The sequence below is a fragment of the Abramis brama genome (genome assembly GCF_963993115.1).
Source record: "Abramis brama genome assembly, chromosome: 7".
Taxonomy (NCBI): Eukaryota; Metazoa; Chordata; class Actinopteri; order Cypriniformes; family Leuciscidae; genus Abramis; species Abramis brama.
This window is the reverse complement of record NC_139969.1, coordinates 11,124,530-11,151,883: the sequence shown is the minus strand read 5'-3', so window position 1 is coordinate 11,151,883 and position 27,354 is coordinate 11,124,530. Positions and strand designations below refer to the sequence as shown.

General features: G+C 37.8%; 2 protein-coding genes across 4 annotated transcripts in view; both read right to left on the bottom strand.

Annotated features, from left to right (window-relative positions):
• Positions 1–355: 355 nt before the first annotated feature.
• On the bottom strand, positions 356–22,436 carry slco5a1b (solute carrier organic anion transporter family member 5A1b). Of its 2 annotated transcripts, none has more exons than XM_084119284.1 (23): positions 22,124–22,436; positions 18,341–18,391; positions 16,289–16,402; positions 15,997–16,087; positions 15,631–15,748; positions 15,079–15,352; positions 12,611–12,943; positions 12,483–12,526; positions 10,423–10,748; positions 9,823–9,909; positions 9,169–9,248; positions 8,979–9,043; positions 8,236–8,448; positions 7,952–8,149; positions 7,091–7,238; positions 6,904–6,977; positions 6,071–6,148; positions 5,746–5,865; positions 4,106–4,272; positions 2,674–2,727; positions 1,974–2,038; positions 1,788–1,861; positions 356–1,705 (listed from the first exon to the last, which is right to left on the bottom strand). In XM_084119284.1, the coding sequence occupies exons 1-23, from the start codon at positions 22,197–22,199 to the stop codon at positions 1,634–1,636; spliced, it is 2,922 nt and encodes a 973-aa protein (XP_083975410.1). In that variant the 5' UTR covers positions 22,200–22,436; the 3' UTR covers positions 356–1,633. The 2 variants fall into 2 exon arrangements, with proteins under 2 accessions (XP_083975410.1, XP_083975411.1); XM_084119285.1 differs by having other exon boundaries at positions 12,611–12,841.
• A 2,808-nt stretch (positions 22,437–25,244) lies between these two features.
• The window catches only part of esyt2a (extended synaptotagmin-like protein 2a), a 28,162-nt gene continuing 26,052 nt past the window's right edge, over positions 25,245–27,354 (bottom strand). For both annotated transcript variants that reach the window (XM_084119286.1, XM_084119287.1), the window contains 5 exons: positions 26,761–26,859; positions 26,525–26,656; positions 26,289–26,394; positions 26,064–26,113; positions 25,245–25,446 (listed from right to left, as the gene is read on the bottom strand). In XM_084119286.1, coding sequence (XP_083975412.1) covers positions 25,404–25,446; positions 26,064–26,113; positions 26,289–26,394; positions 26,525–26,656; positions 26,761–26,859 — 430 coding nt within the window. In that variant the 3' untranslated portion in view covers positions 25,245–25,403. The remainder of the gene's footprint in view (positions 25,447–26,063; positions 26,114–26,288; positions 26,395–26,524; positions 26,657–26,760; positions 26,860–27,354) is intronic.

Sequence of the window (27,354 nt, the reverse complement as noted above, 5' to 3'; positions counted from 1 at the left end):
TAAATTGAATGTCTAATCATCAATGCATAATATCAGCATGCAACGTGCAGAAATTATTTTCAAACTTAGTTTTGTTCCTGTCATGAACACAAAAACTGTGTGCCTTTCTACAAAAAGGCAGTATATAAGGTTAAAGTGTAATCTCTAGAGTTAGGCCTACTGGATTTTCTAAGAAATACAAATTTTCTTTTCTAGTGCTATTAGCACTTGCTAAAACTGTAAATAACAAATGCTGCAACTAGCCTGTTCACCAATACCAAATTAAAAACATAAAGATTGGTTACATGATTATGTGTATTGATAAATTGTGTGTGCCCACATGATTGAGTCGTGAGAATAAATGTGCATAGGCATGTTTAAACACTCAGGACACTCAGGAATTTGTCCTTTACTTCACAGATACATGAAACTTTATTATGGAGCTGCACAGGATCAAAACAGCTTTGGTTATTCAGTCGCAATACACACCGATAGTCTGTTAATGTTGAATTTAAATATGCACAGACTAAACTTGGTCATACAGATGAACTTGTTAGTATTGATCAATCTTATCAATGGGGATTTAACAACGATTACTCGTATAGTCAAAACAGACATGTTACAGAGAAACCGACCCATCACACAGAATATGTTTTTTATCATATCACTTTTACAGCATATCCCCTAATTAATCTTTAGGATCACAGCAGATAGCTCTAGAACAGCCTCCTATACGTTAACTTGTTGATGTATGAGCTGCTATTTGGGTGAGGCTACATTAATATCTGTATTAATAGATTAATTGCATATCCACATAGAGCGCCAGGATATGTAGAATCTAATTTCTTTTGATGCTTCTTATTAAAATGAGTGATTGTTTATTGCTCTTGTAGATGTTCACTGATTTGAACTCCTCCTTATGCTCATGAAACTTCTCAATAACAGCATGGAGATCAGACTGTAATTGGCCAGAATCAGACAATAACAACTCAGCCTTTATTTGTTTACATTTTCTATGCACAAGTTTGCTGTAAGTTCATAAAGCACAACTGCACAAGTCTTGCATGCATTTCTACTTGCTATCCACACTTTTTGTGTGCACAGATTAAATTTTAATACCAAATTAAAGTGGTAGTGCTTCTTAAGAGTTTTAGTCTTATAATACAAGTTCAGGTCAAGTTGAACATCATGATTTAATGTTTTGATTTATGAACGATTTAAACGTTTCATTGGCTTGGAAAGGCAGAAATTGTCTCCTCATGTTCTTGTGTGGGTCTCTGATAATCAGAAAAAAACTGTAGTTGTCACACATAACCTGTAGAACACAGTTCTAAATCTTAAATAACAAAACACATACAGATTAATTCAATAAATTCAGGTCCAATTAAGTATACATTTAAAACCAATCAGGCCTTAGTTGAAATGTCTGTACGATATGCAAACAGCAATGATAAGAGAGTAATTAAGAAAATGTTGAAGAAAAATATAATGTGTTTTCATATTCACACAGAACTAAAACAGTACACAATTCCTAATTACTACTGAATATAGTCCAATCATTTTACAGACAAAATAGTTTCTTTAGAACATAGATCTTCTCAGACATGGGATCATAGTTTATATACAACCAAGAGAGAGAAACAGAAAGGAAGTATCACTGTGGCAGGACTTTGAGCATAGCGTTCACTTCCTCGGCTACAGTCGTCAGTGCAAACTCAAACTGATCCTGAGGAGGACACAGAGTATGTTTCAGTATGAAAGATATTGAGTCTTTTTCAGTGTACAAATGTCTTTATGTATTCACATACCTTGGTCTGAACCATGCCGGGTCTCTGGTCTCTCAGGTGTTCCAGCGTAGCAGCAATATCTATCTCTTTTGCACCTGTAAAGCACAGAATCAATATTTATATCAGTATTTACACTGACTGTCCACAATGTGCAAAGCATCACTTAACACCCACTGATATCTGATCCTCTGCTTTCTTTGTCTTTACCTTTGGCCATTTTATTCAACACCATGTCAATCAAAATGTACGTCCCAGTCCGTCCAGCTCCGTCACTGAAGGATAAAAGAAAACAGCAACATAAAAAAATCAATAAAAAGCCAAAATACTGAAACACACCATGACATATTACAGGAACTTTTGAACAGGAAGTTTCTGTTAGCGCTGTCAGACTGATCTGTCGCAGAACTGTTTTCAGATTTTATAGTGTTGACTAAAAACAAGCTTTTAACCATTGGTCAAAATGTAACAACTTGTTCTGCCTCTCACACGACTTTGCTTTCCCGCTGACGTCATCATGACAGCATGAGCATGGAAAACAGCCAAACGTGTTTTCTTCCAACCGTCTGTCTTTTGCTAGTTGCGGCCAGCACATGAAATTAGTGTAGCAAACATAGAGATGGTGAGTAGGTGCGGTTTCAGCTGTCACCCTCTTAAAACCCTGTTTCCTAATATCATTATCATGCTTGCTTTTGTTCATTTAGTGAACATTTGTGTTGAATACATGTTTTATTTACTATATTTTACTTCTTGCATTAAATATTGAAATCTAGTTGACCACAGTGGCTGTTGTAAGGCTTTTCTGACTGACAAAGGGCACGAATATCAATATATATATATCAGAAAGCGCAATATTTGTATGTGTGCGTGTATGCGTGTGTGTGTGTGTGTGAACGTTTTTTTTACTTGCCTGCAGTGAACAATGACAGGACAGGACCTTCCACGGTAGCATTTGTTTACTTTCCTATTAGAAAGAAGACATACATACAATCATAAACACACAGACACACACATACACACAGATATATGAAACTTGTAAAGAGATTTCAGATGCAGCTAAATTCTACAGAAGAGATGGAGTTCTAAATCCATTTCATATAATAAAAAATGATAAATTAATTTTAAAAAATGAAATCTACACTACTGTTCAACAGTTTATGGTCGGTAAGATTTCTCGTATGCTTAAGAGTCTCTGATGCTCACCAAGGCTGCAAGTCAAAAGGCAATATTGTGAAATATTATTTCAATATATTACTGTACAAAGCTGAATTTTCAGCATCATTACTCCAGTCTTCAGAGTCACATGATCCTTCAGAAATCATTCTATTACACTATCAACATTATGCTGCTTAATATTTTTGTGTAAACCATGATTCATCGTTTCAGGATTCTTTGATGAATAGAAAGTTTAAAAAAAGAACAGCATTTATTTGAAATTGAAATCTTTTGTAACATTATAAATGTCTTTACAGTCACTTTTGCATCCTTGCTGAATAAAAGTGTTTGTTAAAAAAATCTTACTGACCCCAAACTTTTGAACAGTAGTGTATAAAAAATGTACGTTTTGACGTAAAGATTATTATAAAAGATTTGGGGATGAAATAACATTAATTATGCAGGACAAAATCACACACGTGTCAATCTGTCAGGTTGAGGACTTTCCATTGTCTTCCATTGTTTTTATACTGTCCTAAGCTAACAATATTTTCTATCCCAACCCTAAACCTAACTCTGATACAAACCTGTCTGCATTCTTTTGTTTTCCATTTGAATATTATTCTATTAATTAATTCATTTTTATTAATAAATTCTATTTACTTATCTATTTTGATCAGCACAATGTAGACAAAACCTGACCCACACAAACACACACACAGCCACATTAGCTTCTGCCATGTTACTGGTTTGGACTTATAAACACTTCTGGTGGTTTTGTGCAGATCAGCAATAACATGGGTGGGGCCAGGAGCAACCAAACAACAATTCTGACTGAAGAAAAATAAGAAAATATAAGAAAGACAGAGAGAACAGAGGTACACAGAGAACTGTGGGAAGAGGCAAAGAAAAGGAGGAAATCATAGGTCAGAGCTTAGAGGTTAGCAGGCAGAAAGGTTGATCAAAGATTGAGGGAGGAGAGAGGTTGAGGGAGTGGGCTGGTATCCCAGGGTGCAGTTGGATGCAGAGTCGCAGTTGTCAATGATCACTTTTGTGACTATGCAACTGGAGCCAGTGAACTAGCTGCACGACCACAAAAATGACACTGGCAACCGCTCAGGAGCTGACACACACACACGCACGCACACACACAGACGCTCGCACAACACATGCGCACACTCTCGCACCTGCGGAAGTCGAGCAGGGTTTGGCTGATTTCGGGCGTTCGGTCGTTCAGCCAGGTGTGATAATGAAACTGTGTGACCGTACGAGTCTCATTAGTCTGCATGTTCTTCAAGTAAAAGCTCCGAACCAGGAAGTCCTCACACCACACATGCTCAGAAACTAGATTCACCTAAATCAACACACATATGAGAAAAAAACTAGTCACGTTATTATACCTAACAACACCACACACAGCAGTGCAAATATCACTAGATACAGAGGGATGAATGATGATATAGAAAACCAAACCAAAAATATAGTCACTGTTTTGTGTCTGTCTCATTGTAGTGTTCTGCATTTACACAAAATTGCAGCTATTATTACATAAGACCTTAAAGGGATACTCAACTCAAAAATCTGAAAATCTGAGATATTTGTCTGATATTTGATCTTATATTCATATTTCTCAAAATATCTTCTTTTATGTTCGACAGAATGAAGAAACTAAATTAAAATTCTCAATCTAAAAATTACACTTTGTATATTAAATTCTTAACATTAAAACAATCTGAACATTTTGAAAGCAAGCAATATGAAGCCTTATGCCTCTACTAGAAACACACACAAGATGAGACACAATGTGAAAACCGCCTGTTTCCTGTTTTTTTTTTTAATAATAAATGTGCATATATGTCATATAATCACACGTTCATTTTACAATATGCATTTACTCGACAATAAATTGCAAACTTTAGTGTGCTAACCAGTGGCAGTTTGCATTTAAGAAAACAACAATAAACATTTTAAAACAATTTTGTTTTATTCATAGCCTATAATTTCAACCGTCTCCCACTAGTATTGATGCAATTATGTTAAATTACTTACGTTTTACTTACAATACATTTGTTATTCTTCTTCAATATATTTTGTACTTGTATATTAACTTTTTTCCGTCATATGCCATATTTATAATCATCCGCAAGGCAAAGAAAGTGAATACAAAAACATATGGACAGAAATAGCAAGAAAAAAAAGATCACTGGATTTGATCAATACCAAGTCCCAGATTTTTTTGTTGTTGTCATTTTAGCAAGTTAGCACAAGGCATTTATACTGTGTATATTTAATCCACAATCCATCTCTGTTTATAGTGCCAGTATACTGAGATGAATTGAGGAATAAAATACATTCATAAATGTCCACTTTGCCCTGCTGATGGTCATAAATATGGTGGATGTGCTGTAAAAGTCATGTGACTGAAACAAAAGGTAGTTGAAGCTGAATGGAACTGCTGTACTGTGTCAAACGCAGGGTGATTGAATGAAATCCTATCAGTAGAGCAGAACAAATGTGTCTAAATATGACATAAAACTCTGTCTAAGTGTAACCGGTCCTACTCGCACCACTCTGAGCGGGACTCAAAGCAGTGTCTCCAGCATGGAAGGCAGGCGCACACACTAACAAGGGCACTAAAGGCCGCAGCCTCTAGCATCAGTCGCTAGCGCGCCTCTTGAGGCCAGGGGGATGAGGTTTACTCTACTCCTGATTCTTTTGTTAGATATTCTACCACCAAAACAGCAGAACAAAAACCCACAAGCAGTCGCCCTTACACAAGTAGAGTCGTCCCTCTACTCTGCAAGGAGAATATTTGTGCGTACGGTACCTCATAAATGTGATAGAGGTTGGAGCCTTCATCGGGCCAGTAGTGGTAACACTGTTTCACACCGTTCTCAGTGAGAGGAGTCAACATGACAATCACCACACACCCGCTCTCCCAGACCATCTGCAAGAGAACACACACAATGTTACACACACACTGCATGACCATCTGCAAGAGAACACACATTACACAAACATGTACTCTACACACTCTTCCTGACCATCTGTAACACACACACACAGGCTCTCCCAGACCTTGTGCTAGAGAACTCACATGACCACACTCTCTGACCATCTATGTCAGATTACAAACAAATAATGCAGTTTACCTGCCAGAAGTCAGCCACGGTGGAGGGCAACGGGCCCTGAGTGGCGATGTACGCGGGGTTACGGGGGTCATGATCCATCTGAGAGAGAGAAAACGCACAATAAACCCTTCTGCATCACATGCAGTCTGGCTGTAAATGGTTTAAATGATATATATGTAAATTATACTACAGAATGAGCAATCAAAATACAAAGAATGAATTGTGCCATTTATTTGCATGCACAGTCTGCATCGTTATAGTACCCAATTCACTTATGCAAATCAGCTAATGCAGCCCATAATATCTCTACTGCACACAATGCGCACGATGCAATTTCACATATTGCACATTAGTTCTGAGTGTTAGGCTGATTGCCCAATTTTCTGTTGATAATACTAATGCTGTGTCCAAAATCTCATACTGTAGTACGTACTACATTGGTTTAGAACTTACTTCTCAACTGTTTCAAAAAAAGTATGTAATCTATATAGTATGAATGTGGGTAGTATTAGTGAAATTCTACATCACCATGTTGTCATTGTCATGTGACCTACGGCATCAGTTGCGTTAACTGATGGCAAATAGCGCTGAGTAACCTATGGGTTAAGTGTCTTCCTTAAGGGCACAGTGGTAATAAAGCAGGTCTCAGTTGTTTGCCTTAACTGGTCCACAGACAGTTAATCAATGCCTTCTATCCGAAGTAATTTACGCGGAGTATTTTCTACATGTGAAGTCACCCTGGAGCAACCAGGGTTGAAGTTTCCTACACCTAGTGTTTTATCCAGTTTGCACTGTAGTTTGTAGTGTGCAGTTTGAGTAGTTTGATGCTTTTTGCAGATGTAGTTTGGGCTCACGATTGGGCTGGCATTGATGTAGTCCGAGTTGCCTTGATTGTTCTCCAACTTCAGAGTTATTCTGCAATGATCATCTAAACAAAAAACACATTTTATTTTCCCATTTGAAAAGCTCAATTAAAGCATGGGAATTCATTAACACACCAATGGTAGGACATAAATAAACAAATTTGTGTGTTTGACTCACAAGCTATGACTGTGCTTGTGCGGTTTTTCTTGACGTTGCCGTCTCTGTGTCCGATGGTGGTGGCGTTGGGCTCGGCCTGGTACGCACAGAGAGCCTCCCACTCGGACTCCAAACGATTCTTGTTTTTCAGGTGGTCTTCCATATATGCCTACAAGTGTACATAGAAGAACATACAGGATGTTTTTGCATGTCTTTTGCTCTTATGAAATGGAAAATGACCCTACCGTTCACAAGTTTTGGGGTCTGTAAGTTTATTTTTATTTTTTATAATTCATACTTTTATTAAAGGTGCATTAAATTGTTCAAAAGTGACAGTTAACAATGTTGCAAATGAATTATATTTTTATATATGCTGTTCTTTTGAACTTTCTATTCATCAAAGAACCCTGAAAAAAGTATGCTATCCACAAAGATATTAAGCAGCACGGCTTGTTTTCAACATTGATAATAATAAGAAATGTTTTTTGAGCATCAAATCAGCATATTATAATGATTTCTGAAGGATCATGTGACACTAAAGACGGGAGTAATGATACTGAAAATTTAGATTTTAAAATGTATTAAAATAGAAAACTAATAATATTTCACAATATTATTGTTTTTCTGTATTTTTGATCAAATAAATGCAGCTTTGGTGAGACTTATTTAAAAAAAAATTGTTTAATAAATTACAAAAATAAAATATTATGAATTTTTAAATGAAATGTTAATTAAATTATCCCCCAAAAAATTACTAAGTTTTAATATAATTTTTACGTTTATATTTGCAAGTGAAGGTTTTAGCTTTTCCAGTGGCATTGAATAAATGCATCTGTGTTACATTTTTAAACTTTCCTAGTGTGTGTGTGTTTGCGTGTGTACCAGTATCATGTGACCAGTAGAGATGTCCATGTTGGAGTGGACGGGCTCTTCGCTCCAGGAGGAGGTGCTGGTGCGAGCAGAGGGACTCGGCATCGGGCCCTCACTCAGCTGAGAGGACACGCTATTTATACGAGAAGAGTGAATAGGATCCGACTTCTCAACAGGAGGCTTCACTGCCATTCGCTGCCTGCACAGTTCCTAGAGAGAGATGGATATTTCATACATCAAAGAAAATCTCAAACGAACAGCTCTACAAACACACACACACACACACACGTTTGTACCTGGTAGGTAGCAGTGGAATCAGTGGTGGGCTCTGAGCCGAGGTTGGTGAGCTTCTCTTTGAGTTTGTGATGAGAGCGGTGACGCAGACAGTAAACCACGCTGGACGCCAGCAACACTCCAGCGATGCAGATGATGGAAATCACAGTCAGAATCAGAAACTTCAGAGACTCAGAGCGGCTGTACTTGGTGGGAATCTGATTCAGTTTACTCCTCTATAGAGAAAGAGAAAGACAAGGAATCTTTCAAATTTTTTTTATTTTCTAAAGTCTGAGTCTCAGATATATATAAAGAAAAGGATGCTGTAGCTGCTGTCAGAGTCAAAATGTGTTATCTGTTTTGTTCTTTACTTATTCTTCAGACACTGGCAGAACCTTCTTGAGAATCTCTAGGCATTTTGAAGGTGACTCAGATCCTGTTGTAAATATGGGCAGCTTCATTTTATATGTTTAAGTGCCTCAAAACCTTCTTATGATTTATTAGATAAACCATTGGCAGTCTTCCAAGTTCTTGCAGGACTTATGGGGCTTCATTTTGCAAGTTCTTTAGAGAACTGGCATGTTTTATAGTTCTCCATATACGGTTCTACCAGTGTGGGGATCTGAGGAACCTCAAATGGTGCCTCAATTTTCATTTTTACAGTGATTTGATTAACAACAGTTTTTATGCAGTATATGATACATTAAAATGTATTTGATTCTGTTTGAGGTGACAATGAGATGGAAAAAACTAGAAAGAATCTTACATCAGTGACTCCAGCCTCCACAATCTTGACTTTCGCTTCTTTTTCCAGTTCATCCTTTCGATGGACTGATACAAGAGAAGAATCAGAATCGGAGGAGCTCAGAGTACTCATAAGTCTGAACAGAGACATTCATGGAAGAGTTTCTTGTCTCTTGTATATCATGTAATTAGTTAACTCTTACTAAACTAACCTGCTACATTCGCCACATCTGTTGTAGTGATGTTCTGAGCGTTCGGACGGACCTGAAACGTCACAGCTGGACTAACAACACTATACAAATACACAAACACACAACAACATATTTTGAGGAATCATGTTGGTGTCCAAAAACAAGAAATATACCCTCAGTTAGTGTTTTAACCATACAAATAATAAATACAACAAATGGCACATTGAAAACCAAACAGTCATCCATTAAATTATTCTTAGACCTGTCTGAACATTTAGGTCACGACTGATATACATCCAAGTGAAATAGATAATGCATAAAAAGAAAAAGACAAAAGTGTAATGCGGGGACTTGGTTCTATCCATTGGTCGTTGATTGGATGGGGCAGATCTGAGTGGGCGGGTTTAAGCGAACTAAATAATTGGAGAAGATCAATTCATATTTTAATGAAAAAATTATGCAGTCAAAATGTAAAAAATAAAATAAAACATGAATCGTTCGCAATAAGATACATATAGATATACGTAAAAACAGAAATACTTTACTTTCTAAGCTTGCAATATATTTTAAACCCATTGTGGCTTTCCTTTTTGCAAGTTATCCTAATTTGAGAAATTGTTAACATACATGCATTGCGGACAACACAAGATGCAAACACACACTATGACGACTCACGAGAGCTCTGAGAAATCCGTCATTTGAATCTTCGCTTTACGAGCCACCAACTCCATAAGATACAATCCCTTATCTGTGGGAAGATTCCTGATCCAGAGAGAAAGAGAAACTTGTTTCTGATCATAATACACTCACATTATTGTGAAGGGTTATGACTTGTTGGATTTGAGTTTGACATTAAGGGGCCGTTTACACGACACCGTTTACAACTAAAAATGGAAAACTTTTACAGTGTTTTGGCTGTTCATTTACATGACAATGGCGTTTTGGGGGCCTGAAAACACAAACGGCCTTTTGAAAACGGTTCGTCTCTGTGTAATAATAAAATAATCATGTTATTTGAGCATCAAATTAGAATATTAGAATGATTTCTGCAGGATCATGTGACACTGAAGACTGGAGAAAATTCAGCTTTGTCATCACAAGAATAAATGACATTTTAAACAGAAAACAGTTATTTTAAATTTTAACAATATTTCACAGTATTACAGTTCATGCTGTATTATTGATCAAATAAATCTGTCATTAATGTGTGGAGAACAGGCCAATAAAAGAATTTAATTGAGAGAGAAAGAAAGAGAGGGAGAGAGAGGGTCTTACTCTGTGTCAGTAATAATGTATCCGTAGATGTCATTTTTAACGTTGCTCTGAACATCCAACTGAAGATCCTGTGTTTTCATGTTCTTGCGGTGTGGTGCAGGGTTTTCCTTCAGGCCAGAGGAGGGCGCTATAGCTGCTGCCTGCACCCAGCCCTCTACCTCCTCCACTCTCTCGATGGCCTTTTTCTGCATCCCCACCTCCCGGTGTGTTGTTCTGCTACGAACCTTCTCTACAGATACGCCCGGTCCCTTATCAACAGACTCTGGATCTGAGCTGGAGCTTTTATCCAGGTACTCCAGCAGCTTTCCCAAAAAGCCCACTTCCTGCTAAAACAGGAAATAAACACAAGCAGAATGTAAATCCATACTTGAAGGAAAATTCCATGCACAATATTTGTTTTATATTTATATAATTTTTATTTCAGGGAAGTCTGAAAATCTGGTACACTGATTTTTGAAACATTAAAGTAACAACATGTAACTTTTCAACCTTCATAATATATTTCCAAGACCCTTGTGATAGTACATCGACTTACAATAGGTTGAATGAGACGTCTGCCAGAGCCTGACGGGGTCTGTATCGCTTTTACTGGCACTATGTAACTTCGGGGTGCGGGTAGTAACCAGCGCTCAAAAAGAACTACAAAATTCGACTGCTTTACGGCATACGTCACTTTGCCCACCACTTCCTCAAATGTGGCCAACCAGCGCGTTTGTTTTCGTACGTCTGTTTTCGTCATGGCTGAAGCAGCAGCGAAACGTAAGAAGTCCAAGGTTTTGTCGGAGTAGAGTCGGAAGAGGAAAAGGGAGAGTGATAAACTGAAAGGCAGGACGAGGATCAATATTGGTCGAGCGTTTGCTCGCTGGCGTTAGCTTATGGAGGAGGAGAGTTACCAGACCGATGCTGACTTGGCCGTCATGCTGTTGAACTAGTAAGTAACTGTAAATTGCTTGCATACTATCTTTAGTTTTTCTAATCTGTTGTCTGCCTGGCTACGTTACGGAAACTATCTGGTCCTCCATTTATTTATCTTCATGAATCAGCTAGTAGATGAGCGAATTATCAATCTGGTAGCTAGTAAACACTAACATGGTAGTTTTAGATGGTTAGGATGCTATCGCTATCATTCTCGTTCAGATTTGAGCATTGCAATCGACATGCAAATCGCAAATGTTTGAGTTAAAATGTTTAGTCTACTAAACATGTATAAATTATGAAAGGGGGAAGATTAATAATATTATCATTGCCCATATGAAAAAAACCTGCATGCTTCATATACAGTAACCGTAAATCATTTTACGACAGCGGTAATGGACAATTCCGCTTCCAACCTGTAGGGCGACCGCAGAGGAAAAGTTCCATGTTGTTGCTTTAAACTAGATCAATTTTACTGATGGCAATATTCTCTGTTAAGCTGCTTTGTAAACATGTTAGGCATATTATTTAAGTGAAATGCAAACAATTTTTTTTAAACTGAACACATTTTATGTAGCCGTAGGTTTACAGTTTTGACATTAAGGGCGCATGCAGGTCTTGACAACCAATTTTGATTTGTTGACTATATTAGATTTGTTTTTTATGACAAGCTTACATCTTCTTTTAAAAGTGAACAGGCCGAAAAGGAAGTAAAAACAGCTTTTGCTTTCTGCACCATCTTTAAAGGTCAGCAAAACATTGGGTTGAGCCTTCGTCCTTCATTACGCCATTGAAAAGAGTCATGTGATCATGGTGGCGAGTCGATTTTTCCGTGACGTACAAATCGCATTGACAGGGGAATATCCGATCTGTCTGCTTACGTGGCAGACGCAAATGCATGAATTTAATTCATATCAGATTTATATCCAGATATGAATGAGGCCTTAAACCGATCTGAGAATCTTCGGAGAATACCGAAATCCATATGCTTTTTCCCTGCTTACACGTTCGTGGGTCATATCCGAGCTCGGAATTGGGTCACTTGAACAATGTAATGTAAATGTGACCTAAGAGTGGACAGAAAACGTCTGCTTTGTGTTCTTGCGTGAAGTATGTTTCTGACCTTCAACCAACACAAGTACTACCTTGTTGTCCATGGTTCTCTTCTCCTCCTCTACTGTCTGTCCCTCTGAAAGAGAAACATCATGATTGTTATAAATGTTTGTCTACGTATGAGTGATGAAAGACTTGGTTTTGCTTCAGATGATGTTACCTGTCACAGGCATGATGGTTTGGACTGTCTTTTGAGTGACAGATGAACTTTCCTCATCCACCTCCGTCTGCTTCTGAGCACTGTCTTTAGGGGTCTGTTCCATTGCATCGCTCTCAGGATGCTGGTCCTCATACTGCATGTCTTCTGCCTCGTCCTCAGGACGCCACTGTGTCTCCAGGTCTCTGGGCGTCTCTCCCGGACCGGCCTGCTGTTCCACCACCTGCAGAGCGTCTGCGATAAGAACAGCAAGCTTATCCAGATCTGTTGTCTTTAGACTCTTCACATCCACACTGTGTCTTCCCACATTCCGCAGAACTTTCCAGATGAAGGATTCTGTGAGAAAGTTTTTTAACATAATTTTTAAGGCAAATTTGCAGTGAATAACGACTTAACCCTCTACTGCATAGAAATATTAAGGAAATGTTTAATGTCTTGGATAAAAGGGACCTCATTACTAAAATCAAGAAACTGCATAAAAATAATATAGGTTAAAAAAATATATATTTTTAATATATATACAGTATATATATATATATATATATATATATATATATATATATATATATATATATACACTCACCTTAAGGATTATTAGGAACACTATACTAATACTGTGTTTGACCCCCTTTCGCCTTCAGAACTGCCTTAATTCTACGTGGCATTGATTCAACAAGGTGCTGAAAGCATTCTTTAGAAATGTTGGCCCATATTGATAGGATAGCATCTTGCAGTTGATGGAGATTTGTGGGATGCACATCCAGGGCACGAAGCTCCCGTTCCACCACATCCCAAAGATGCTCTATTGGGTTGAGATCTGGTGACTGTGGGGGCCATTTTAGTACAGTGAACTCATTGTCATGTTCAAGAAACCAATTTGAAATGATTCGAGCTTTGTGACATGGTGCATTATCCTGCTGGAAGTAGCCATCAGAGGATGGGTACATGGTGGTCATAAAGGGATGGACATGGTCAGAAACAATGCTCAGGTAGGCCGTGGCATTTAAACGATGCCCAATTGGCACTAAGGGGCCTAAAGTGTGCCAAGAAAACATCCCCACACCATTACACCACCACCACCACCAGCCTGCACAGTGGTAACAAGGCATGATGGATCCATGTTCTCATTCTGTTTACGCCAAATTCTGACTCTACCATCTGAATGTCTCAACAGAAATCGAGACTCATCAGACCAGGCAACATTTTTCCAGTCTTCAACTGTCCAATTTTGGTGAGCTCGTGCAAATTGTAGCCTCTTTTTCCTATTTGTAGTGGAGATGAGTGGTACCCGGTGGGGTCTTCTGCTGTTGTAGCCCATCCGCCTCAAGGTTGTGCGTGTTGTGGCTTCACAAATGCTTTGCTGCATACCTCGGTTGTAACGAGTGGTTATTTCAGTCAAAGTTGCTCTTCTATCAGCTTGAATCAGTCGGCCCATTCTCCTCTGACCTCTAGCATCAACAAGGCATTTTCGCCCACAGGACTGCCGCATACTGGATGTTTTTCCCTTTTCACACCATTCTTTGTAAACCCTAGAAATGGTTGTGCGTGAAAATCCCAGTAACTGAGCAGATTGTGAAATACTCAGACCGGTCCGTCTGGCACCAACAACCATGCCACGCTCAAAATTGCTTAAATCACCTTTCTTTCCCATTCTGACATTCAGTTTGGAGGTTCAGGAGATTGTCTTGACCAGGACCACACCCCTAAATGCACTGAAGCAACTGCCATGTGATTGGTTGATTAGATAATTGCATTAATGAGAAATTGAACAGGTGTTCCTAATAATCCTTTAGGTGAGTGTATATATATATATGTATATAAAGCACGCTGCAGAGCGGAGTTCTTTAAAAGCGGAATGGTTGAAAAACAAATCACAGATGCTGCAACACACAGACGCAGTGGTGTCCAATCATAATAAAGGCACGGGATTATCCGTTTTATAAAAAAAGATTTTCAAATGACTTACTGCATTACAGTGAGGAAATATCATGAAATAGAAGGTTAAGGGTTCACTTGTTGTTCCACTAGTAAAATTGCCAGAAAAAACTTATACTTATTACTTATAGCTCTCTCTTCACATTAAACTGGGCTTGACTAAGCTTGACAGACTCGGGTTACTGGCTACTGTTGAAAAGAAAAGCTTTGATATTCTGCTATCTCGATATCTCGTTTTGCGTTTCACAGAAAGTCGTACAGCTTTCAGATGACATTAGTAAATGGAGAGGAGAGGAGAGGAGAGGAGAGGAGAGGAGAGGAGAGGAGAGGAGAGGAGAGGAGAGGAGAGGAGAGGAGAGGAGAGGAGAGAAGAGAAGAGAAGAGAAGAGAAGAGAAGAGAAGAGAAGAGAAGAGAAGAGAAGAGAAGAGAAGAGAAGAGAAGAGAAGAGAAGAGAAGAGAAGAGAAGAGAAGAGAAGAGAAGAGAAGAGAAGAGATGAGATGAGATGAGATGAGATGAGATGAGATGAGATTATACCATCCACGGGTGTAAGAGAGTCTTTTAAGAAGAGCCGGTCCGCTCTGGATCTTTCCCCCAGAGGCGGTTTGTTCTTGGAAAGATAGTTCTGAAGTGCGGCCCTGAGCAGGTCTAACCCCACTCCCTGCTGTGGAGCGTGTGCCGCATCGCTCTGGTATCGGCTGAGGTCGGGGTAAGACTGTGATTGATAGGGCATCTCTGGAATGAACTCAGGAGGGGAGGAGTCAGCGACAGGGCGTGGTTCTCCAGGGCGATAATACTGAAGCTCCGCCCCCTACGCAGGATAAACATTTAAAACAGCTTAAAACTAATAGATTGGTAAATCACACTTGCTGATGTTTATGAATATACCAAATTGTAAATGTTCCTATTCAGCCTGCCATGTTAATAATTTTGCACGTTATTGGGCCTATTCATATTAATTTCATATTTGATCTCAAAGATTTTTGTTCTCTTTTATATTGAAAAATTTTCTATGTCCAATGTAAATATCAATCCTGAGGCAGAGCCACGGCCATCGGACACACACACACACACACACACCTGACTCACCTTGTGTGATGTTTTTGGTAGCAGTCCCAGGTGCTGCAGGTATTTCAGAGTCTTCCTAACCTCAGCCTCTGGTGATTTCATTCTCCTGTCTCCAACAGCAGGTCCATAACCCTGCAGCCTGTCAGAATATCAAGATATGAACCACGACTGCAGAAATCACTAGACTAGAGGAATCATGGCCATGGGTAATTATCAAAGGTAACTACATTTTGCATTCTTTAAATTTCTCATAATGTACATAGCAATAGGGAAGAAAAGATTATCGCAATTTTCATTTCATGACAATAGGATAAAAAATCCTATTTGTGATTTTTCTTTCCTCTGGCTATAAGTGAACAAACTAACTGGCAAATGTTAGTGTTTTACCTGGGCTCTGGTAATGGAAGGGAAACTTTGCGTAGTTTGGAGAACTCGTTCGTTAAAACCTGTTGAGTGACGTCATCTTCCCAAGACAGCCCTGCAGGAACAGAATCAAAGCAGGAGATATTGACATGTGAAATGAACTCTGTGTAAAACTCCACACGCACATCTTACATCAACCGTCACACACACTGAGCTTCTGATTGGATCCTCGAATGCTGAGGAGCTCTAGGAGGAGCCTTTATAACCATGGCGACAGTGATGTGTGCAGTTGCTATGGTGACATTATTGCACTTACCTCTGTGTGCCAGTCTCTGAAGGAGTATGCGGAATCTCTGTACCGTTGCTGGCGTGACGTCGTACGTGTAGACTTCTGTTAATGGAGCAGCCTCGCAGCGGCCTAACATGCCATCTACAGAGAAAATCAAATCAACAACCTCTTCAGACTGACAATTATGTGCACACTTCATGGTGTGTGTGTGTGTGTGTATATTTTTAGATCCATTAAGAGTCTCAGCTTATTAGAGACAGTAGCTAGGGGCGACTGAGACAGTCGCCGACACTTGCCTGATAGTAGGCTCACACCATGAGAGATTACATTTGCATCTCTATTTTACACCCACAAGGGAGAAAAAAAAAGCATTTCTCTGTGCTGTCAATTTGTCATTCATTACATACGCACAGAGGTTAGCCAATCATAACAGAGGTAATTTCTATATGTAAATGACATTTTTTTTGATTGGTTAACCTCTGTGAGTATGTAATGAGTGACTGTATTAATTCTTATCAATAGAGTAGAAAAAAAGTCTGTTTAATTCTAAGGGTGAGAAAGAGGGAAGAAAGTAGAGGTAAAAATATATTATGTACCACTACTATAACATGTATGTTCTGATTTGGTTTAGTTTCATTGTGTTTTGGCTCTGTTTCCCTGTTCTAGTTTGCTTGTGCTCCCTAGTTTTCCCTCCTTGATTGTTAGTTAGTTCTACGCACCTGTTTCTGTTCAGTTGATTACTCTCCCTTGTATTTAAGCCCTCAGTTTCCTTTGTTTCATTGTCTGGTATTGTTTATGTTAAGCATGGTTCTTTCCTGAGCTTCTTCCCTGTGATTCTCCTATGTGTTCCTAGTGGAATTTGCTATTAAAGACTCCTTTTGTTATCCTTTGTGATTGTGCGCTTACACAGTCTACACAAGCGCTTACTACAGCCTACACAGCACCTGCCAACTACTTACTACTTTAGTGCAATAATTTTATATTAAAATTTGAAGTGAGATTCAGGTAAAATATCAATTAAATAATTATTCAACTCCTACATCGCAAGTATCTTTAGCACTTGGTAGAACACCCTTTTACTTTTATGGCCTGTTGCAAACAAGATGTATAACCAGACACCAGCTTCTGGCAGCGTTTCTGAGGAATCTTAGCCTCATAGTTATATGAGTTATAATTATATATATAAATTTAAAAGAAACACACACTCGCACCAAATACGAGTAAGAAAGTAGGTTAAGTCTGATCGGCTGATTCTGCCTGAGGCCCCGTTTACACGTACATGGTTATTTTGAAAAACAGAGACATTTCTCTTCGTTTGCGCCCTTCGTTTACACGCAAACGGAGGATTCGCCAATGAAACCGATTCTTTCTAAAAACTCCGGCCAGAGTGGAGATTTTGAAAATCTTCGTTTGCCCGTTTGCATGTAAACTGAAAAAAACAGAGTTTTAGGCAGCGACGTCACAGAATGTGACTATTTTCGGGATTCTGATTGGCTAAGGTGGGCTTGAGCTTCTCGTTACACTGCCACCTACAGGTTTGGCATGCTCTTGACAGCATATACACAGGTTCGTGTGCACAATGTTATTTTTGAAAACGAAGAGGGGTGAAATGTCCGTTTATGAAAATAGCCATCCACGTGTAAACGTAGCCTGAAAATGTGATGTGTAAAATTTCATTCGTATTTGTGGCGAGCAGGACGAGGTCGAGGGCCGTACGAGACCGGTGCGTCGCGCAGGTGTCGCTCATTATTAATCACGCCACCGGCCTCGCGCCGTCCTCCCACGGCCCTCAACCTCTTCACAATATTACCCTCTCATTGACTGCAACTGCAAATTGAGTGTGGGAACATATTGTGCCAACAAAAAACTATTAACTTTCAACCCATGTGGAGGTGAATTCGGAATGGTTGCTAAGCAACACAAAAACTATATTTAAAACAGCATGTGTGTGTTTGTTAGGGTGAGAGTCAAACCCAAAGAGTTAAAATGCATTGTATTCAAAATGATGATAGACGGCATTAATCAAACGGCATGAGATTCACAGAGACTACAGGTATCGAATGTGTGTGACTGACTCACCATTAAGACATACTTCATAGTTCAGACACAGACCATCCTCAAACAGGCAGCCTGACAGAAAGAGAGAAAGAGAATTTTAAGAATTAGAAATAAAGGGCAGTTCACACCAAGGACGATAATTACAATGATAACAATCAGTTTTAACATTCATTCTTATTCTATGAGAATAGCAAAGTCCAGACCACAGCTATAACGATAGAAACAATACTGTTGGAATAACATTGGGAAAAAAAAACACTGACAGCTAATCAGAATCCGTCCAAATTTAAAGAGCTTGAGCATTTAAATCTAGTGTTGGTGTGGACAACAATATTGATATGCTTATGGATATCTTTATAGATGTCAATCTTGATGTGAATTGGCCTTAAAAAATGATTCAGTTTTACTTTTGAATTTTTTGGGGAATGACACTCAGATCAAAATATCCCTGTTAGCTGACAAATATCCTTGAAATAGGTGTCCTTAAATAACACTCCTCTAGTTTTTTAGAGATCTCAACAATGTCTGAAACTGCTCCAATTTGATACCAAAATCTGAAATCAAAAGAAGGAGAGCTCAATATGAACAAATTCTATGTATCTGAATTATGCTGCCCACATTAATTTCATAGATCTCTCCTATTACTGTATTTCAACTATTTTAGCAGAAATATTCGAGACAACGTTTATAGTGTGAAGAAATACAACTGAGAACTACACTAACCCTCCTGAGCTATAAAAGAGCACATCTGAGCAATAAAACTTTCCTCTGGTTTGCTCGGTCTCAGTAATACAATGGTATCTTTGTGTGGTCTAAGAATAGGGGTGTGGCTAATTCAGGGTTTAGAACAGGGGCGTGGCTAATTCAGGGTTTAGAATAGGGGCGTGGCTAATTTAGTGGGTAAGCCTGACAAAATAATGGCTAACATCCTTTTTAATTGCTCCAGTGCTTGCATTAAACTCCTCATGCTAACTGCTGTGATTTGTTGTCACTATTTTCGTAATCAAACCAGCTGAGACAGAACTCAATCTCATCTCACCTGCATATGGACCACAAACTGACCAACCAAAAACATCACAAAAGTGTGTTGCTGTTATGAGGTATTATGGGACTTACTGCAGTGTGTTTGACATTCACATTCACACATCATTCATAGTAAATTATTCTCACACAAACCCCCACACACCAAGTGTCTCAGCAGAAAATAGCAAATTCTCAGCCTCAGAAAATCTGTGTGTGGGGTTTAGCAGTATGTGTCCTCATTTACTCATGTATGATTAACAAACCGTGAATGGCCTTCATCTAATTCTTCCTCACATCATCTCAGCGTAAAGACTGTCCTGATAAACGCAGTAAAATTCGAGTACTCCTTAAAAAAACGAATCGATTACAATTGGCCCGTTTCAAACAATTCACATGTTTTGTGATCAAGAAAAATTACAGTCACTGTAGAATTTCAATTGCAAAGCAGTGGTCAGATTTTGTTGATAGCATGAGAGGATCTTCTTAATTAAATATAGTTCGGCCAATATAATGAGTAACAAAGAGTAACAACAGTTGCCAGGCCATTAGCGTTCTTTGTAGGTCATCCACATATATATATAATGCATGTTTCCCTTGTTATATTTCTATTAAACCCTCTCTGTTACTATGGAGAGCAGTTTGCACGCTCATTTTCGGGGGAGGCGTTGTGACGCCGCAGTCACAGATCATGAGAATGACAGTGGACAGACTGTCTCCTCACTGACATCCTCTCAGATGAATCCACAGACACTCATCTACTCAAATTATGAGCCAAAGAGTCCTGTGTGACCATGATGTCAGCTTCTGCATGAGGCAATGTCTGAGATTTGAGTGCAGATGCTGTTTAGTGTTTAGTAGTGTCCATAGCTTTATGGCAGATGTGTTCCCATAATTAACAGCGAATGGATGGACAGATAATAAAATCTGTTAACACTGAAACGGCATTCATTATGAATTGTAACTTCCTGTAATAACTCACTAACTTCCTTTTTTATTGATATTTCCAAAAGGTTAAAGTGCTTAATTTCATTTCACAATATAAACTTGCACCCTAGATCACTTTATTGTATTATTATACAACTGCTGCCAGTACTTTTGTTTAAATCAAAGCTTTATTCTTAATCCACCACAGACAAGGAAATAAAATTGATCAAATTAAAACTAAAATATAATAAAAATGGCATAAAGCATATAATGTCATTTAGAATGCTGGCATAAACAAACAACAAAAATCTGGAATTTTACTGTTAAATTGACCTGTTAAAGCAGCATTTTGTGTAATGATTTTGTATGTAGATACTCAGGTATTAAATTTGCCCGTTTAGTTTTATATAATCAATATGTTAGTTTTATCTGTAACCACAATATCACTCTAACTTTTACCAGCATTGAAAACATTATTTCAAATGCTTCTGCATTAACTGTCTGTCTTTGAACTGACAAACCTGTGTGTATCCACAGTAAATTAAGTATAAATTTATATATTAAAGCATTTAATCTCAAAATCAAGGTTTCCTAATTTTTGGCTCACTATTTGTAGTCATCTCACATTAGACTTAAACAGTTCTGCAAGGATATATTTCACTTCATGAAAGACGTTGAGGCAGATGCCTTAATATGTAAATGTTTTTAGATCGTAAAAATGATTTAAAATGATTTTATGAAGTGTTAGTTTTAGCTCTCTGTGTTATTTGTCTGTACCTATGTGTTTGTATTATTTTTTATATGCCGCTGCCTTGCAAAAGAGGTTCTTAATCTCAGTGGGATTCTCCTGGTTAAATAAAGGTTTAAAATGTTTTTTGTTTTTTTTAAATGTTTGAAAAGGAACTCCCCTGATCTCCTTCTGTTTGACTGTTTGAGCCCTAACCTTTTGACTGACTATAGTGGGCTATTATAATAGGCTATAGACTATAATAGACTTATATCTTATATCTATCCATCTATCCATCTGTCTATCTCTCTCTCTCTCTATATATATATATATACATGTACATGTGTGTGTGTGTCAGTTTATAATGCAATGAAATCAAAAGTGAGTATATGTGTGTGGTTGTCTTTTACTCATTCATGCGGTCTAGAGCGATCAAGTCAATATGAAATCAACACGCTGCTATCTGTTGCCATGGTTACAGTTGCTAATGACTGACAGGATGACCTTTTTCTGGGCTGGGTTTATGAATCACACAGACAGACCCCGTATAAACTCTATTATAGTGGCTTATGCTGTAATCTGTGATGCTTCATTTCCTGTGCTGCTGCAGACACAGGCCCTGCTGAACACACAAACCATTCTCTGATGTTCAGACTGATCAGATGATTAAATAATATACATAATATGCATTCGCCAAGAAAAGTGAAAAACACAGGCCGTGTGTATATCGCCTCTCCAGCTCCAGACCCAGTTATGTAATGAGCGAAAGACCAGTGTAGAAAGTCCTACAGCTTCTCCGCTTCACATTAAGGGACATGAAATCATTGTATGTGGAGAATTACGCTATTTTAGAGACTAGAGGAAATAGACGATCAGTCTGTGCTGTATTTTTTGCAGAATGAAGCTTGATATTCCCTTCCACGTCGATTTCTTTATTGGTTCAGTATTGGAAGATGCAAGCATCTGCGCATCCACCCGCCAGATAAACTCTTTTTCTGCCTAGAAAACACTCATGGGAAATGTATAAACCAGCGGAAAAGACAATTATTGATATGGCGCGCGCTCCATCTCGCCCTTTCCCTACGGAAACGCACGCGCGCGCACACACACACACTATATTAAACACTCACCGAATTTTCGATCTGCCGCGGAGGCGAGACTGGCCCGAAACGCAAGGATGGCGAGAAACAGGTGAAACGATTCCATCCTTCCGATCACGCGTCCATGTCACCTGCGCGTTATTAATCCATTTCCAGCAGTGCGTTTCCTTGTTTCCGCGAGGTCTGATGTGATGGGGAATGGATGGAGACGGTGTGGAAATAGAGGGATTAATGGGAGAGAGCGAAAAAAGAGAGGAAGAGACGTCAATCGTACGCAAAACCTGTCAGCGCTCACCGCAGTCCGCGCGCCGCTAGAATCAGCACTGAACAGCAACCCGCCACTGACGTCACGGACACACGCGCACAAGAATACACTAGCGGTGGGTTCTCGATAACGTACATGCAAAATCAATACGTGAAATAAACTACAATATAAAAATGTATAAAATATTTAACAATTGGATTCTATTACAGATAGTTACCATTTTTTGTACTAAAACAACCAAAAAATTATATATATATTTTTTCATTAATTAAAAAATAATTAAAAAATAATACAAAAAATAAGTGACAAAAACACACAAAAATTACTAAAACCAAATAAAAATAAAAAAACGAATTAATTAAAAAAAAAATCCTTTTTTATATCATTTTAATATTTAAGATATTTTATATTAAGTTATTTCTGATTTAAAATCTCATGTTCCAAGTGATATCTGACTGCATTTGTGTTTAAAGGTGCCATAGAATGGATTATTTTATTATTTTATAATGTTTCCTGGGGTGCCCTTATAATGTTAGTATGTTTTTTAGATCAAAATTTTATTTAGAAATAAAAGGCATATTTCCTAGCCTGATTTCATCCATTGATTTGAACACTCTGTTTGAAGGGGCGTGTCTGCTGTGAGACTTCAGTGTTGTTGCCCACTGCTGTGATTGGCTGACATGCTTGCATATGAAATATCTGGCATTACATGTAGAGCTATCTGGAAAACTTTTACTATTACAGCTTTTATATGTTTTTACTATTACAGCTAACGGGATTAACAAATCATGAGAAGTTTTTTTTTAAGTATTTAGATCTATTCCCATCACATAAAAGGTTTCAGTGATGAGCACTGAGCAGATGACAGCCTGTTGATCGCGTGAATGAAGATCTTATCACTGCAACGCGATATAGCCTACTGATGCATAAACAGTGTTGAACGACTTTGAAAGAAAGATTATCTGTCTGAATTTGAACAATTACACATCAGAAATTCACATAACCCACTGGTTCTCCAGAGGCTCGGATGAAGGAGCAAAAAAATATTTTTGTGTTCATTTGTACAACCAAACACTGAGCAACTGCCATGCTTCGTTCGCTCGTTTGCAAGCCATGATGTCTCTCGAGGAAAAAACAATATCGCGCTGGATCTAGATAACACAATGTAAATTATCGTTAATAAAATCCCTACTTGCCGCTTGCGGGAATATAACGTTAGTTGAAATTGCCCCCTTCGTCCGTTTGAGACGCCGAGAGAAGCCTGGCTGCTTGATATTGTTGTAACAGTCCGTGGTGAAATGGGCAGAGCAACTAAACAACTTCGAATTAAACTGTAGCGGTATCGGATTAAAGATAGATAGATAGATAGATAGATAGATAGATAGATAGATAGATAGATAGATAGATAGATAGATAGATAGATAGATAGATAGATGGATAGATTATAGATAGATCTGCCATTTTCCCTATGATCCTCGCTTGTTTCTTCACCTGCAGAACTTCTGATGATTCGGCTGTGCAGTTTCGCCTGGCACTGAGCATGGGCTGGCATATGCAAATTTTTAGAGGCGTACATATTAATGATCCCATCGGTTTCGTCACAGTTGGTGTTATGTGGAGATTCGCCCGTTTTTCAGGGGTGTTTTTCAAAAACGAGATTTAAATAAGAAAGAGAAAACTATGGTGTTTGAGACTCACTGTATGTCATGTCCATGTACTGAACTCTTGTTATTTAACTATGCCAAGATAAATTCAATTTCACATTCTATGGCACCTTTAAAACATGACATGCTGTAGATGACAAAACACTATCAGGCTATGTACTGGTACAGAATAAATTGTTTATTAAAAGAAAATGGTGGAAATAATCAAATACAGAGACTTTACAATCCTATATCTGATGGCAAATATCCTCTAAGGTAAGTATATTGTTGGTCATAAGGCACAAGAAATATATATACATCAATAAGGCAAGCTCAGCACAAAGGGGTGCTCTGACTGCATACGTTTGCTTTTTGTGATAAGTATTATTTATAATAATAATAATAATAATAATAATAAGCAATAAAATCTTTCATAATATACACAATAATTTATATAATAAAAACACATTCTTGCTGAAAGGAATAAAGGTTTGACCATCTGCATACCATAAGCTCAGCTCAGTGACACTGCAGTAGATTAAACCACAACCTTCACTTAAGATCAGACCTAACACAAGACATTTTATATAACTCTGAAGGAAGCACAGCTGGGATGAGGTGGGCGAGTAGTGAACAAGTGTGTTTGGAAAAGGACTGAACATGTGACTGAGTACTATAGAAAAGCCAAACAAGAATCAGAGATATGGCAGCGTCAGATATCCAGGGTCATGTGACAGCTAGTGCTGCGATGGTGGACGCTGAACCACACCAGAGAACATAGAAACACATATACATATATGAACACTTGGTTGTGCAAAACATTTAGGTGCATTTTTGGTTTAATCACACACTTTGTAATGAGCAAAGCACTTTGGTAGATGTCATCTGTAGACATTAACAGAGATTCTAACACTTTCAAAGCAAGCGCGAGTTCGGTGCTTGTTTAACAAGAACTCTTAGGTTAATATTTATAAACTTTTCCAAATACGATTTTAACATTCCATGTATATTTATTTACAGTCTGATCTTAATTATATATATAATCTCTCCACCATTAATGTGAATGGTGGATGTCGTTAGAGTTAGCCACTCTTGGTTTAAAAGTCAACTAACCAATCCAACAGATACTGCTGAACCGTATCCCTTTAAAAATATCTCTAAACACTCTCATTCTCTGTCACTCTTCTCATTCACTCTTGCTAAGTCAGTGCACATATAACATCAATAGAGTTTTTTTTTTTTTACACACTATAAATCTGTTAAAAGTGATTAAAACTGAAGAACCAACTGATTTTGCCCACAGGCTTAACACATGGCTTAAATATGGCTGAGGTTTGGAGTCTTGCGTAGGGATTTGTAGTTTTTTTAATATGTGTAGGCGGAAAAAGGTTGGTTCCTTTGATTAAGGGGATGTTCGCCTCTGTCCGTCCACTGTAAGCTCATACCTGACAAACACACACACACATATATATATAAAAATTTCAGGTGTCACGATCATGCACATTTTGCTAAATATAAATGATATTCATGTCATTTATTTTATTGTGGCATTTTCACAAAAACTGTCAAGAAATGTATGGGTCATATACACACACATATATACATATATATATATATACACACACATATATATACACACACACACACACACACACACACACATATATACATATATATATATATATATATATATATACATACATATATATATATATATATATATATATACATATACATATATATATATATATATATAAGAACAAATAAAGTAGAATTTAGCCTTCTGAAGCAGAAAAATTCAATCAAAAAGTAAATAAAAATACTACTCTATTTTAATGTTTCTTTTTCACTTTGAAACAAGAATATAATCATTATTATAATCACAATTTTCATCCCCAAAATAATGCATTTTCATATGGCACAACGTGCATCAGAGGGTTAAATTGTAAATAATCTTTGTAACGTGCAATTATAAGTAGTGAATATCCAATATTCATATTACTTAAATACAGTAATCAATATCATCAACTTAATCTTTGTAAATGATAATAAAAAAGATTACCATTGCGTTGAGCTCTTTGATATTTCCTCAGAAGTCAAGTCAACTAACACCTGAGAAACACACACAATCCAAATTTTAGATAAGAGTAATTTGTTCTTGAGGCACAACAACAAACTAGAAACGAATATTCAATAATATACATTGTATAAGTGTTATGAACACTGTGTGGGAGGTTATTTATGGTATAAATGGCATGAGGACTGTTATTAATGGGATGGATGTCACCTTTCCCAGCAGCCCTCTGTGTTTTGACAGGATTCCTCCTCCATTCTTCACAGCCACATCTAAAATTCTTCTGTGCAACTCCACGAGTGACACGCTGAATTCAAACCTGCACAAACACGTGCATGCACAAACAGACACAAACAGTGTTTTATGTGATGCAAAATTATAATGCTTGATTTATTGAAATGCGAGAGCAGACTGGAAGAAGAAAATGCTGGGGGGAGAAAGAAACTGACGTTTGATCGTAGATCGGGTTCACCGTTTTCTTTATCGTGTTTGTTTTTCTGCGTCCAGAGCGTCGTTTATCAGGCAGCAAATACAACCGGACGTATGGATCAGAACCACTTTCAGAAGAAGAGATCAGATTCCTGCAAACAAACACATACACAAACACAGAAATATGAATACTTTAATATTAAAAATGTCTTTCAGAGGCATATCTCAGATGCATCAAAAATCATATGTAACTTACCTGCAGCTGTGCACCACGACAATTAGTTTGTTTCTTTGGGGACTATGCCTGATGGTTAACTGAATTTCCCCCAAAGGAGCGAAACCAGGTGAGGCGCCACTGTAAACACATAGACGGATTAAACTGTAGTTGTGGAGTTGCCGTGAAAACATGAATGAAACAATAATTCATATCCTCCGCTTAACCCAGACAAAAAGGTCAAAATTAGAGATGCACCGATACAAAATTTCTCAGCTGATGTGATAGCCGATTTTCTTAAGGAAAAAAAAAAAATCTCTCCCAACTCATACTGTTAACTATACAGGGAACCCTCTCATTTGATATATTACTGTAATATTAGAGGTTAAAATGAACAACAAAGCCCAAAATATTATATTCAACTGCTAATTATTTTCAGATATAATAATTACACTCAACTCAAATATTTGTATACAACTCAGTTGCACATAAACACAGATTTATTTTCAATATACATATATAATTAACAGTAAATAAGCTGCTCTCAAGTGTTACTTACTATAGCTAACTAAAGAACTGTGAACACTGGATAACTTTCCTGAAGTAAATGCAATGTTAAGTGACATTATTGTTAAA